Source organism: Artibeus jamaicensis, unplaced genomic scaffold, assembly GCF_021234435.1.
Source record: "Artibeus jamaicensis isolate MK-2021 breed Jamaican fruit bat unplaced genomic scaffold, CSHL_Jam_final contig_1539, whole genome shotgun sequence".
Taxonomy (NCBI): Eukaryota; Metazoa; Chordata; class Mammalia; order Chiroptera; family Phyllostomidae; genus Artibeus; species Artibeus jamaicensis.
Window position 1 is genome coordinate 1,888,101 of NW_026521299.1, and position 13,515 is coordinate 1,901,615.

At 56.6% G+C, this 13,515-nt stretch overlaps 1 protein-coding gene across 2 annotated transcripts; it reads right to left on the reverse strand.

Moving 5' to 3' along the window:
- Positions 1-384: 384 nt before the first annotated feature.
- TULP1 (TUB like protein 1) lies at positions 385-12,142 on the reverse strand. Of its 2 annotated transcripts, XM_037144353.2 has the most exons (15): positions 12,039-12,142; positions 11,878-11,929; positions 11,387-11,510; positions 10,999-11,145; positions 10,229-10,375; positions 9,624-9,719; positions 9,433-9,549; positions 9,006-9,124; positions 6,607-6,612; positions 6,335-6,505; positions 6,046-6,158; positions 5,137-5,251; positions 4,964-5,062; positions 2,522-2,693; positions 385-966 (listed from the first exon to the last, which is right to left on the reverse strand). In XM_037144353.2, the coding sequence occupies exons 1-15, from the start codon at positions 12,083-12,085 to the stop codon at positions 833-835; spliced, it is 1,659 nt and encodes a 552-aa protein (XP_037000248.2). In that variant the 5' UTR covers positions 12,086-12,142; the 3' UTR covers positions 385-832. The 2 variants fall into 2 exon arrangements, with proteins under 2 accessions (XP_037000248.2, XP_053525176.1); XM_053669201.1 differs by lacking the exon at positions 6,607-6,612 and having other exon boundaries at positions 11,423-11,510.
- Between the last annotated feature and the right edge of the window lie 1,373 nt (positions 12,143-13,515).

Here is a 13,515-nt window from a genome sequence, read left to right on the forward strand (position 1 = left end):
TCGAGGCGGAGCTCCCTCTCCCGCCTGAGCGCCCGGCCCCGCTCTGGGGCCCAGACCCGGCCCCGCCCTGGTGGCTGCGCCCGCCCCGCCCGGACCTGGTCTGTCTGGTTCTCCCCGAGAGGCTTGTTTCTCGAATTTCTCCCTTTCCCCCTCTTCCCGGACCTCCGGGGCCCTCTCTCGCGGCCCGGCTCCCCCGGGGCCCCGCGGGGGGCGTGCTGACTGGGCGAGCTCGCCGAGTTTCGGTAGGACAGGCTAGGGGCGCGGGGGAGGGAACGCGCGAGCGCCCGGGGCCAGGGCGGGAGCGGGCGAGGACGGCCTCCTGCCCGCCCTCCGACCCCTTCCGCCGCCCTGTCCCTCGCGCGGGCCGAAGAACCACTGCTCCGCTTGGCCTGGGACGCAGCTTTTATTGGGGATGTGCGTCCCGGCCCTCGCCCTCAGTCACCCGCCCCTCTCCTCCGAGCCTCCCAGGTCCTTGGAACGGCCCTGAATCGGGTTAAAACAACACTGACTACCGATTTTGGACAGGAAGTGACTGGGGCGGGGGATGGTGTGTGTGTGTATGTGTGTGTGAAGCGGCACAGGCTAGCTCTGTGACCAGATGTGCGGCACAGCTCCAGATGTTCTTCATCTGCGTTGGACCTGCCGTCTGAGCTCCGCCCCTCGGTGGGTCTGTACTAGACTGGGAAGTGGTGGAGGTCACCTGGAGACATTGAGGGGTCCCCCGACAAAGGAGGAGCCTTCGGTAGGGACTTTGGTGAAGGGACACTGCAAACCTCCACTGAATACTTTCCCCGACCCTGGCGGGCTCAGGGCACGCCGGGAGCTGCTGGAGTCACTCGCAGGCCAGCTTCCCGTCGAAGCTAGAGAGGGCGATGGCGAAGGCCTGCAGGGCGCACAGCGGGTACCGGTAGTCTAGGGTGAAGGCGTCCTCCGCCACGCGGCCGAACTGCAGCACGATATAGTCAGCTGCGGACAAACATAAGGGTGGGAGCTTCCCGAGACCTGCTGGGTCCCCATCCTGTCAATCAGTGCCCATCCCCTCAACATAGGGGCCGCGATACTCCACCACCTTCTCAGTTATTCACCCTTCACCCACTCCCCTTTTCTTATCTCACCCTACCTGCCCCACCTACAGCTTTACCGCCAGCGACGGTAAGCCCCGGAGGACAGGACCTTGCCTTATCTTCAGCAGCCCAGGGCTATTGAGTGCTACTGCCACTGAAGTACAGGAGCCTGTCAAACTTCCCCAAGCCAGATTCCTCCCTCGCCAACTTTCCTGGTGTCTTTGGACCCCATTTCTTCTTCCTCCTCCCTCGCAACCCACCCCAAGTCCTATCTTAGACCACCAGGCTCAATCCCTCGACTAGCCCCCTGGTTCCCTTCCTTAGCCAGTGGTCCCACTTAGCCCCCAACATCCCCCAGCCTACCCCCCATCCATAGGGACAGGAAATTGCTAAAAATACCCCCAACTTCACCAGACTAGGCTGCACCAGAAATGTGATCTAGAGAGCAATTATCCAAGGCCTGGGGACAGGTGACACTGGGGGTACACCCCCAGGACGGAGTGGGGGATGGGGAGTCGTTCAGTATTAGCTGGCCCTGGGAACCAGTAGACCCTTTGGAGAAAGCTTTCCATTTCATTCCCAAGCTTCCTTATGCTGGTGTGGGCCTCTCCCCAAGCTTGTAACAGGACCTTTTTAACTTAACTATGTTAGGGTACAGCTTGTTTTCCTAACTCCTCAAGGGCAGCCCTTTCACCTCACTTGAGAGAAGACAATAGAGTAGGCACTCAGAAATGCTTGATTAATATTCCCTACTCCTAAAAATCTAAAGGGGTTAGAAACTGGGTGCTGGAGCCAGGCCACTTTGGGTTCCAATTCCAGCTTTTCCTCTCACTAGCTGTATGATCTTGGGTAAGTCACTTGTCCTCTCTGTTCTTCAGTTTTCTCATCTCCCAAATAGGGATAATTATGGTACCTTTTTCACAGGACTGTTGAAAAGATTTAATGATTCAGTATCTGTGAGGCCCTGAGAACAGCGCCTGGCACGTAGAAAGCACCGTGTGTTTGTGAAGTAAACTTTGAGGGCCAGAGCAGCGTGCAGGAGCTGAAACACTGGGTGTGGACTGCCTTCTCTGAGCCTCGGCACCCTCTTTGACCACAAAGGGGTCGGGCTATCAGTGGCCTTCACACCCCAGCAGCTTAGCTCTCCCTTCAACACAGTTTTACCCAGCATATCCCAGTTTCCACCCCAGGACTCTGCTAGAGCGAGGGCCTGGAATAACGAGCCCTAAGACATCTATCTACTTGGAATATCTGAGGCTCCCGAGAGCACAGCGTCAATGCCCCTAGAGGAGATAGCAACCTCCCCGCAGGAGATAGCAACCTCCCCGCAGGAGAGAGCAACCTTCCTGGATGTTCTGGCTCCAGGGAGAGAGAAAGATGGTGGGGAAAAGCCTGAGTGAGGGTCAGGGCCCTGAAGGTGGTGGGGAACAGCCTGGTCCAGGCCCTCAGGTACTCACGGTCATCGGCGTGGACAATCTGGAAGTTCTTCACTGAGGCCTGCGTGACTCTGCCTTGGAAGTTGAGGGTGTAGGAGCCACTGTCTTCGTTCCACACAGGTGGTTTGTTGTGCAGCTCGATGAGGCTCTCCAGTGTTTTGTTCTGCCAGCGCACCAGCAGCCCATCGCTGGCCTGGGATGCCAGGAGAAGAAGTGGAGAGAGGCCAGTTAGGGGTGGAGGAGACATCTCAGGAAGGACAGGAGGGGGGCCTGGGGACCTATGCATGCTTTTGCACAGCCTGGATGTCACCCTCCACTCTGGGTGTCCTTGAGAGCATGCTTGGTCTCTGGTGTCCTTGTGGGCAGGGCGTGCATCTGTGAGAGCGGGGCTTGCCGTGGGTGCCAAAGTGGAGGCTGGAAAAGGGCAAGTAGCACCTGGCACACAGTAGGTGTTCTGTGTCATTTGTACCCAAGGGTTCTTCAGAATGGCCATGTGCTGGCACCTGATTACAATGATGAACCAGACATTCTAGAACCTACAAGGAGGTCACAGTTGAGCTTGGGGAGACGAGCAGGTAAACAGTGGTTAAAACAAAATGTCCTGGAAGAGAGTTTCTGGAAGGAAGGAGTGACGTCTGTCTGAGGTGCTCTGAGTGATTTCTTTCCTGAGTTTCCTTGCCACCTGTCACGTTCATGGCTTAGAGGGAGCCCACCCAGGGTCATGTCCTCCAAGAAGGCTTCCCGACCCCATGTCCGATTTAGATGTGTTAGCCTTTAGCTTCCAACAATACCTTGCTCTTACTCCTCCCACTGTGCTGTAGTGGACAGAGTTAGATACTCCAAGGGCAGGTATAGTATTTGAGTAACGCCCTGTGCCTCAGTTTCCCTCAGTATTGAGGATTAGCTATCTTAGCAGTACACGGAGTGTTATTTAGATCAGTTCCCCCAGAACAGAGCTAATGCTCATAAATATTAGATGTTGTTTTGATGTTAACTGTTGTGTTGACTTTGGATCTCTAGTGCCTGGTTTTAATGAATGGTTGTAGAATGAATGAACTGAGACGAAGAAGAGGGACCCAGAGCGGCAGTGGGTAGTTTTTCACTGAGACCAAATGCACAGAAGACTCTTCCTCTGGAGGATGCGTGTGTTTATTTCAGGCGTGGGAGGGGCAAGTGTGGGACCCACAGGATCCTCTAGACCAGAACCTCCCATGGCTGGTGCCCATGGGTTGGCTGGTCCCAATTACCATGTGACTTTCCAGCAGGGAAGAATTTGTGATTGGATGGTGGGGATATTATTTTTTCATTGAAAATGAGTACAGGGACCTTACTGTGAGCATGGGGCCTGCCAACTCTCCTTGTCTCTGAAATCCCTTAGCAAAGGACCCACATTGCTAAGGAGCCCAGTGAGGGACTGACTCTGCAGGGGGCCACTTTTCTGTAGAACGTCTCTCCATCTACCCTACACCCACACCCACACCCACACACAACCTTTGCTTTTAAAATATAAGTCAAGTCATCTCACTCCTTTGCTCAAAACCCTGCTCTGGCTTCCTGTTTCTCTCAGAGTAAAAACCAGTTATACAGGCCCTATCTGCCCCCCACTCTCACCTATTACCTCATCTCCCTCCAGCCACACTGGCCGCCTGCTTGCTGTTCCTCAAACCCACCAGGCGCTGTCCTACCTCAGGGCCTTTGCACTGGCTCTGCCCTCTGCCTGGATGATTAAATACACTCTGATCACTGTATTTAATATTGAAAACTATAATCACACATCTCTCATTTCTCTAACCCTGTTCAACCTTTTCTTTTCCCCCCAAAGCACTTATCATTTTCTAACATACTATGTACTTTACGTACTGTATTTTTTGGACTATAAGACCCCCCCCCCCAAATTTGGGAGGAAAAAGGGAGTGTGTTTTACAGTCAGAATGTAGCTTACCTGGCTCACTGTGGGGTGGGGTGGTGGTGGAGCAGGGCCACAGGTTATTAAATATTTTACCACATTTTTTTGGTTCAAAAAATTTTCCCTATTTTCCTCTAAAACCTAGGTGCATCTTACAGTCCTAAAAATACGGTATTTCTCGCAGTTATCACTGCTGTCTTGCTCCCCTCGAATGCCAGCTTCAGGAGGGCAGATCTTTCTTTTGTCTGCTAGTCTTCCAGGTGCCTAGGATAATACTTGGCTCTCAGTATGTGTGTGTCAAATGAATATATAAATGGATAATTGGGTGTAAACGTAAAAGAAGCAACCATTGTGCTTGTTTCAGTGAATTCAATACAAAAACCTTGAATTCACTCCACAAATTGCCAGGACGAATTTGCCCTGGAGGGTGGAGTATGCTCAGAAGGCTGCGTGTTGGGCCAGCTGACTCCCCCCACTGCAGCCCCAGCTCCCCAGAGCAGCGAGCCACGTAGCGGGTAGGACCCTCAGGGAGAGGGGTCAGGGAGGTGCGGGCTCACATTTCGGGGCCGGATGGGGACCCTCTCGTTGTCCGCATTCATGCCCGGAATGATGACTGTCATTCGCCTGGGTCCTCGGAAGCCCAGCACGTTGGTTTCCTGGGAGGGAGATGCGCATTAGGCCAGGCCCTGCAAGGGGCGGGGCCTGCCACGGGGGCCAGCTGGAGTCTCACATAGATCACGGCCGCCAGCTCCTGCCGAAGGCTCCCCACGTCAGCGCCGCCTCCTCCACGGTGCGGGTTCTGCCCATTGTCAAAGGCAGTAAAGCGGTTCCCCAGGAGGTTGGATCTGGAAGAAGGGTGGGGCTGGGGGCGGGGCTAAGGGATTCCACGCCCCTACGCCGGGACCCTCCCAGCCAAGCAGTTTTGAGAGTTCCTTTTGGTTGAGGGTGAAGGTGTCTTAGGATAGAGCAATTCATGTCCCCTGCCCCAGGCTACCCGCATGGGGTCTTTCATAAAAACGGATTTAGAGACTGAGCAGTGTGCAAATCTCAGCTGCGTCTCTTACTAGCTGTGTGACCTTTGGCAAGTTCCTTAACTTCAATTTCCTCATCTGCAAAATGGATATATGAATAGTATTTACCTCGTTTAGAGGAATACATTGGTTAATATTTGCAAGCTACTTAGAATTAGGCTTGACTCAAGGGTCCAGCCCCCACCTCTCGGATTTGCGGTGAGGTTTCGATGGGGTCTATGAGGAGACAGCACAGGGTAGGTGCGGAACCCTTGCTCATCCCATCGCTTAGTAAAGTTTTACCCAGTAGCTGCTGTGTGCCAGGTGCTAGGGGTTCCCCATGAGCAAGGCAGGCCCTGCCCTCGCGGAACTTATCCTCTGTTCCAAGTGAGGTTCCCGAACGAGGGGTGTTGGCATCCCCTGGATTATTGCTAGAAATACAGAATCTTCCCCCACAGCCCCGCTCCACCCGAGACCCGCTGAGCCATTTTAGCAGGATCCCCAAGTGATCTGTACAAAGTGTGAGGAGCCCTGGGCCAGGCTGTCCGACGTGCCGGGGGCTTTGCAGGCACAGGTGACAGAGAAGACCGGCCATGGAGCTCTTGCTGCTCTGAGTCCCCCAGCCCCACCTCAGCTTCCCGACAAAATTCTCCCCTCCCCGGGACAGGTTGGTAGGGTCGCTGGAGATGAGGTAATTGGCTGTCTTGCTCCGTTTCCGTTTCCTGCCAGCCAAGAGGAACACCTGGGGGGATGCGGAGACGAGTGAGAGGAGGAGAAGATGGGGTGGCAAAGGAGGCGGGTGAAGGGAAGAGAAAGCCTGTTTGCCTTGTGGCCCCTCCCCACATCTTGGTCCCAGATCCGCCCTCAGCCTGGGTCTGGCACCTCCGCTGTCCCTCCCCCTCCCTCTCCTTTGCCCACCTTTTTGTCCGTGTCCAGGTGCAGAAAGTAGGAGGGATACAGGCCCCTATCCATGCCCTTCTTGTCCCGGGTCAGCCGGCAGCGCACTGTCCGGCCCTGGGGGGCAGGCTGAAGCACGAACTCCCGGGGTTCGCCCACTTCCACAGGTGGGGACGGGGCCCTCTCCTCCTTCTGGGTGGGGGCAGAGGGTACATCAGCCCCAGGGCACTAGCTCCCCTGCCCTCAGCATGTCCCCAGTGCCGGACACAGGCAGGGCAGGCAGGACAACTCACCACTTTCTGTGCGGGGAGAGAACAAAGAGGCCAGCTAGGGTGTGGCGGCCCCTCATCTTCGCCAGCAGCTCAGCAGGCTGTGTTAGGAGGCTCTGGGAGGCTCGCACTTAGTTATTATCTCATTTAGCTTGTAGCTAAGAGTCCAGGCTCTGGGGCCAGAGAGCCTGGGTTCAAATCCTGATTCCACTACTATTTGTCAGGGTTGTTAAGTGCCCTGACTTAGTTTTTCCATCTAAGGAGTAGATAGGTGGGAGGTAAATCCCTGGGACAGACCTTACTTAATTTGTACATGTAACAAACACTCATATATAGTCTACCAATATGCCGGGTGTAGTTCTAAGCATTTTTCAAATATTGCTTCATTTAATCATCAATATTCACTGAGGTAACTAACTGTCTCGTTTTACAGATGAGGAAGCTGAGGTTCAGAGAGGTTGGGGAACTTGCCGAAGTTCACATAGTTAGTTAGTAAGCGGTGGGGCTGGTGTTTAATGCTGCCCAGGTCCCTGTTAGATCCAGAGCCTTTAGAAGCATCTTCCTCCATGTGCACGCACGGTCTCGAGGCGAGGGGGTGCCGAAGGCACTAACTGAGGTGCTCTCAGCACACAGTGCGCGGAAGTGTTTGCTGCCACGGTTATTATGAGCACTTTAGTACTCAATGTAGTAGCCACCCTCCAGGATGGCTCCCAGCTGTCCCCACCTCCTGGTATTGTCCCCTCCCACACTGTTTCAGGGTCTTTGTGACCACGATTGGTCTTTGTGACCAATCAATATGGCAGAAATCATGGGGTGGTCACTTCTAAAGCTAAGGCTAAGGCATGAAAGGTACTGTGGCTTCTCTTATCTCTCTCTCTCTCTCTGGCCACTCCCGGGCTCGGGGAGGCCGCCTGCCGAGCCTCGGAACACTCGGCTGCCCTGTGAGAGGCCTCCAGCCAACACCCAGGACAGGGAGGCACTTCAGAAGCGGGCCCCCCCGTTTCCAGACAAGCTTGCAGAGTGCCTGCACATCTAGGTGACGTCTCCTAAGACCCTGAACCACCCTGCTAAGCTCCTCCCAGATTTCTGACTCAGAGAAATTAAGAAAATAAATGTCTGTTGTTTTAAGACACTAAATTTTAGGGTGATTTGCTATAGAGCAGCACATGGTTAACATAATGAATGAATCAATAAGCACATTTTGCTCATGGGAAGACTAATAACAGTTTGGTTGCATTAGGTTCCCCAGCGGCCGGGCCTGGGGACCCACACTGTCCCTTCTGTTCTCACAAACATGGTGCCCTTTGTCCTCACGTTCCAGCCCTCACGGGACGGGGAGTGGGAATTCCAGCTCTAGCTTTCCCCAGCTCTGACGTGCGGCGGGCGGGCACATTTGCTGAGGGCAGGTTTGTGCTGTGCATGAGGTGAGGCTGGTACCGGGCAGTGGGCCCTTAGCCTGTGGGCGAGTGAACATCTCTTCTCCACTCTAGGTTGCTCCAGAAGAAACTTGTGAAGTGCAAGGGTATGTTTGGAATGTAATCTGGGGGAAGCCAGAGCACATTCAAACATTTCTGCAGCTGTGGATTTCGAGGGCCTACCATACCGAAGGCTGCACTGCCTCCAGTTCTGTTCCTCCTGGGACGGAATAAACCGCCTCTCAATTTACATGTTGGTGTCTGGCGACCTTGACTAATGTGAATCCACCCCCGAGACCTGAACAAACTAACAAACCCGCGTGGTGAAGGCCCCAGCCGTGTTCTCGCGGTGATCTCTCCACGTGTGCGTGGGAAACGCTTTCTCACAGACTCTCATCTCGTTCTCTCCCCAGGTGGACCTCTCTCTCCTGCTCACTTGAGTGTGTGGGTGTCAGTGCCTGGCTTTGTAAGGGAAAATATTCAATGTATTTATCAATGTGCTCTGCCTCTGGAGAATGCTCAGTCAGAATGGACCCTGGTGGGCCTGGAGGAGGAGGCTAGAAGCCCCTGACAGCCAGTGTCAAGGCTTTAGTTGCCAGAAGGTTGGGAGGCCCTGAGTGGGGTAGCGGAAAGCACTTGTGGAGTAGGGTGGGCATATTTGAGCGCCCCGTACAGCTGGCTGTCCGTCAGTGGGTGAGCCCCTGGGGTGCGCTCACATGTGTGTGCTGTCCGGGTGCCCCACCTCCCTTGTCCAGAAAACGTGTCTTTTCATGTGAGGGCTGAAGAGGGGAGGACTTAGAGACCAGAGGACATAAGGGTCCTGGGTGCCCAGTCCCAGCCTGGTGACTCCGCAACTGCCTCTTCTGTTCTCACAAGCCTTGTGCCCTTTGTCCTTATATCTTGTCCTCATGGCCCCGGCCCACGAGGTTTCACACTCTAGTTTCCCAAGCCCAGACCCCTGCCACTGTCCTTAGGAGGACCTCAGCCCCTTCTCCTCTGAGATCCAACCTTTTTGCTTTTCCCTTTTGCTTTGCCCTTGTGATTGCTGTTCTTGGTCGTCGCAGTGGCCACCTCTTCCTCCTCGCCCTCTTCCTCCTTCCTCTCCTCTTCTGAGCCTTTGGAAGTGCCTGTGACAGAGCGGGACGAGCCTCTTAACCCTGGCAGGGTACTTCGTGGTTTGCAAAGTGCTTCTCAAAGCCATGTGCCCCTGGGTCCCTTCCCACAGCCGCAGGAGAGTAGCCCCACGTGACTATTATCAGAGCCTCGGAAAGTCAGGCACGTGCCTGAGGCCACACAGTGATTAAAATCCTGGTCAAGGTGGCCCCAGGTCTTCTGACTCTGGAACCCACACTCCAACCCTACACTGTGCCCCAGTGCCTCCCCCCACACCCGACTGCCTCTCCATGTCACGGCTCCAGAGGCCACTGCCACCCACCTTTCTCCTTCAGAGCTCTCCCTGCTCGGCCATCATCCCCAACGAGAAACATGGCTGCTGGGATCTTCTGCGCTCTGGCCGAGCTCACCGAGGGGTCCTTGTCAGCTTCCCCAGACCCTGTGTGTGTATGTGAGGGGGTCACAACCACCACCGCACCCAGAGTCCCCTGTTCCTCCAGAGACCCGTCTCACCTTTCTTCTTGGTCTTTCTTGTCTTGGTCCCTTCCCCTGCTGGCACCTTCTTCATGCGCAGAGGTTTTGGTGGGGGGACGGGGCTTCCCAGATCCCCTGGAAATGAAGGGTGGGGGTTAGAGCGTCCCTAGGGAGGCGGAAGCCCTGACGGGGCACAGAGTCTGCCATCTGCTGTGCTCGTCCCTGACCCTGGGTGCACAAAGGGCCCGTCTATACCGACTGCGGGACCTGAGGGACGAGGGCCAGGCTAGGGAGCCACCGCTGTGTGTAGTTGTTGATTTTCACTGTGATCACACTGACACTTTTATAAAAATTATAACAATAACTCACACTGAGTTTTAAAAAGGACTAAACCAGCCCCACCCAATCTCTGCCCTCCCTTGTTCACAGAGCACCCCAGGGAGGGCGGAGGGCGCGGGGGGGGGGGGCACATGTTGGTCTATGTCGTGAGGACCTCGGGGGCAGAGACCACCAGAAGGGGAGACTTTCAGGTCCAGGCACTGGGTCTCGTTGATGTTTCAGCTCCCCTGCGTGATGAGACCCCAGGCCCCGAAGGGCGGGGCTCGGCTCGCCTGCCTGGGAGCCTCTGTGCTGCCGACACCCACCCTCCGGGCCCCGGGCCCCGGCCCTCCTCTCCTTCCGGTCTGCAGCAGCCTTCTCTGCGGGGGGCTTCTTGGGAGGCAGACCGGCTTTCTCTTTCTTTTCCTCCTCCCCTTCCTCTTCATGGTCCTCCTCTTCCTCCTCCTCCTCCTCTGTAGGTAGAAACTCCTCATCATGGGGCTGGGTGGGCCCCATTATTTGGGGAGCCCAGCCCTCCGGATAGGTGAGTGAGCGCCAGGGGTAGGGGCTTTCCTTCTGGGCCGGGGACCCAGGAGGAAAGGAGTTCCAGCAGCTCCCCCAAAGAATGGGGGTGACCCCAAATCTTCGGAGGCGCCCAAGTCGGGAGAGTGAGCTCGAGTTGGGGGTGCCGAGGTCTGGGAGGCCTGTTCTGGGAAAGCGCCCTTCTCCCCAGCCCTCCCTCTCTCGCTGGGACCCTGCCCTCCTCCCGCCTCCCGCTTCTCCTCCTCCGCTGCGTTCGCGGCACCTGCGCTGTTCCCGGCGCATCTCTTCCCGGCCTTGAGCCAGTCCCACCCGGCTACCCCAGGCCCCTGGCTACCGTTTAATACAAATCTCTTAGCTTCTCTGTGCCTCCTTTCCCCCGCCCCGAAAAAGGGAGAAAGAACAAGAGAATTAAGTGTTTTTCTGGCTCGAAGACAAAGTCAGAGAAGCGGAGGATGTCTTTTCGTTTTCTGCCTCTGCCCGTCTGCCGCGCGGACCAGCCCCTCCCTCCTCTCCACTCCGCCCGGTGCCGACACGCCCTCGGGCCCGCCCTCACCGTCCTCTGCGCCCGGGGCTCTGGCTACCAGGAAGGTTTCTCGGGGGTCGCGCTTCTTGGCCTCGGGGTCCCTGAGGAACTTGGTGTAGACGGTCTGCGGCGCCCCGGCCTCCGCGGGCTCCTCGCGCGGTCTCCCCCTCCGCGCGGCTGAGCCGGAGGCGCGTGTCAGCAGCTCCGGACCCTCCTCGGGCAGCGCCCCGGCCTCGGCCTCGGCGCTCCCCTCCCGCTCCTGACCCGCGGGGTTCCTCCGGCTCGGTTTCCACCATCGACACCCTCCCGGCTTTCATTCATCCCTCCACACCCGTCTCTGCCCCTGCCCGCTTCCCCGCGCGTCCCCCTCGTCCCGCCCCCCGGACCACCCTCGGCTCCCTCCCTCCTGGGCCCTCACCCTCGGGGGCGCCCCCCGGCTCAGCCCGCCGCCTGCCTCCAGGTCTCCTGGGCTTGGATCCCGCAGGGCAGAGGGGCTCGGGGGCCTCGGCCCGCTTCTTCGACTTCTGTCCCCGGGCGGGCCGCTGCGAGGGCGGGGTCAAGAGCAAGAAGAGGAGGGAAGGGGGGCCCGAGGGCTGCCTGTCACCTTCTAATCCTTGGAGTCGCCAGAAATAACCAGGGATTATCGGGAGGGGAACTGTAGCCTCCTTGTTGGGACAGGAAGGATGACCCACCACGGCCACCTGCCGTCCGCCAAGGCCCCAGTTCCTCCCGGGACGCTCCGTGTCCCCAGACACCGCTTTCCTCGAACAAACGAACACACCAACCAGCCACCCCCTTCAGGGAAGCACGCCCCTAGACCCTGCTGAGGGCACCCCTCCAGGTCCCCTACCCAACTTGGCCTACAGTGGGGGGATCTTTCTGCCTCCTTTCCAAGCGGGGGTGACATACCTGCTTGGGGCGCCGCTGGACCTCGGGGCTGCCGTCTTCCTCCGCAGGCCCGCTGCGGGTAGCAGAGTCATCGGTCCGTCTCCGTTCCCTTCTCCTGCCCTTCCCAACCCCTCCACGTGGGTGCCCCGGGGTCCAGGTGGGCAGCCGGGGACCTCCCGCACCTGTCCGAGGCCCACACCTCCCGGAGGGTGTCGTCCTGCAGCGGCATGGTGCGTTCGCCCGCCCGTACCCGGTCGGCGGCCGCCCTGCGCTCTGGGGGCCTGGCCGCCCGCCCCGGCTAATCCGGGCTCAACCTCACCCCGCCCCGCGCTGGCTCAAGGAGGTGGGGGCCGGCGGCGCCGGGAGTGCACGCCTGCCTGTGAACCCCAGCGCCTCGGGGCCCAAGCTGCGAGGGAAGAGGCTGCGACCCCAATTTCTTCTCAGACCCCCAGCAGCTGGAGGGTGGCATCTCTGTACCAGCCCCCCCCGCCCCAGCTTTGAGTTTGATATCCACTCGTAATTTGTCGGCGTCAAAGGGGTGTGGGAAGAAAATATTAGATCAGATCCTATATCTTTATTTTTCATAAAAATAAGGTCTAGCCCTGGCTGGTGTGGCCCAGTGAATGGAGTGCCTGCCCGGGAAACGAAAGGTCGCTGGTTCCATTCAATTGCCTGTCAGGGCACACGCCTGAGTTGCAGGCCAGGTCCCCAGCTGGGGGCGTGTGAGAGGCAACCACACACTGATGTTTCTCTCCCTCTCTTTCTCCTTCCCTTCCCCTTTCTCTAAAAATAAATAAATAAAATTCTTTATTCAAATCTAGAATTTACTAATACTTAATATATAGGGATTGGCAGAAGTAGGTGTATATACTTTATAGGGAAATATGCCTATGTGATGGGTGTACATTTAAATATTTGTTACCAATAGAGGACATGCTTTTTTAAACGTCCAGAGACCGTAGACGCAGTGCTGTGTGGCTAATGTCATGAGAGAGGCTTGCTGCAGGGCCAGGAAGCCCAGGGGCTGCCCAGAGGCTGTCTGCAGCCTGACCTGACACTTGGAAGATGAGTGGGAGTTCCACAGTGGGGAGGCTACACGGAGAGGGAACAGGAAGATGAAGGTCTTGGACATTGCGAACAGCCAGACGTCTCCAAAGGCCTGTCATCTCCGGCACGGTCACCCGGAGCCCAAGCCCTGAGCTCTGCCCCGGCAGAGCTGAACGTCCTCGAGTGACTTAGCCTCTCTGGGCCCTCATCTGTCATCCATAAAGTGGGTTTGATAAGCCTTGTGTGACTAAATGAGATGCCAAGTGGAAACTGCACGCGTTGATGTCTGGCGCTTCCACTTAATCCGTTTCCCCAGCGTTTCCATTACAACTTGACGCATGTTGGGGTTCAGTTTTTGAGTGAGGGAATTAATGGGTGCATCTGTATTTCATTTGTTTTGCACATAAGTCCATCCAGTGAGATAGGGTAGAGGTCACCTCCATTTTATAGGTGGAGAAACTGAGGCTCAGGGAGGGGAAGTGACTTGTTCAGGGTCAGCTAGATCCTGATGGTGCTGAGCCGGGCCTGAATCCAAAGCTGTCAGAGCTTTGCAGAAAAGCTCTTCTAAAATGAGCACCTTTTATAGTCGCAGGTTTGGAGAAGGGGGTTGAA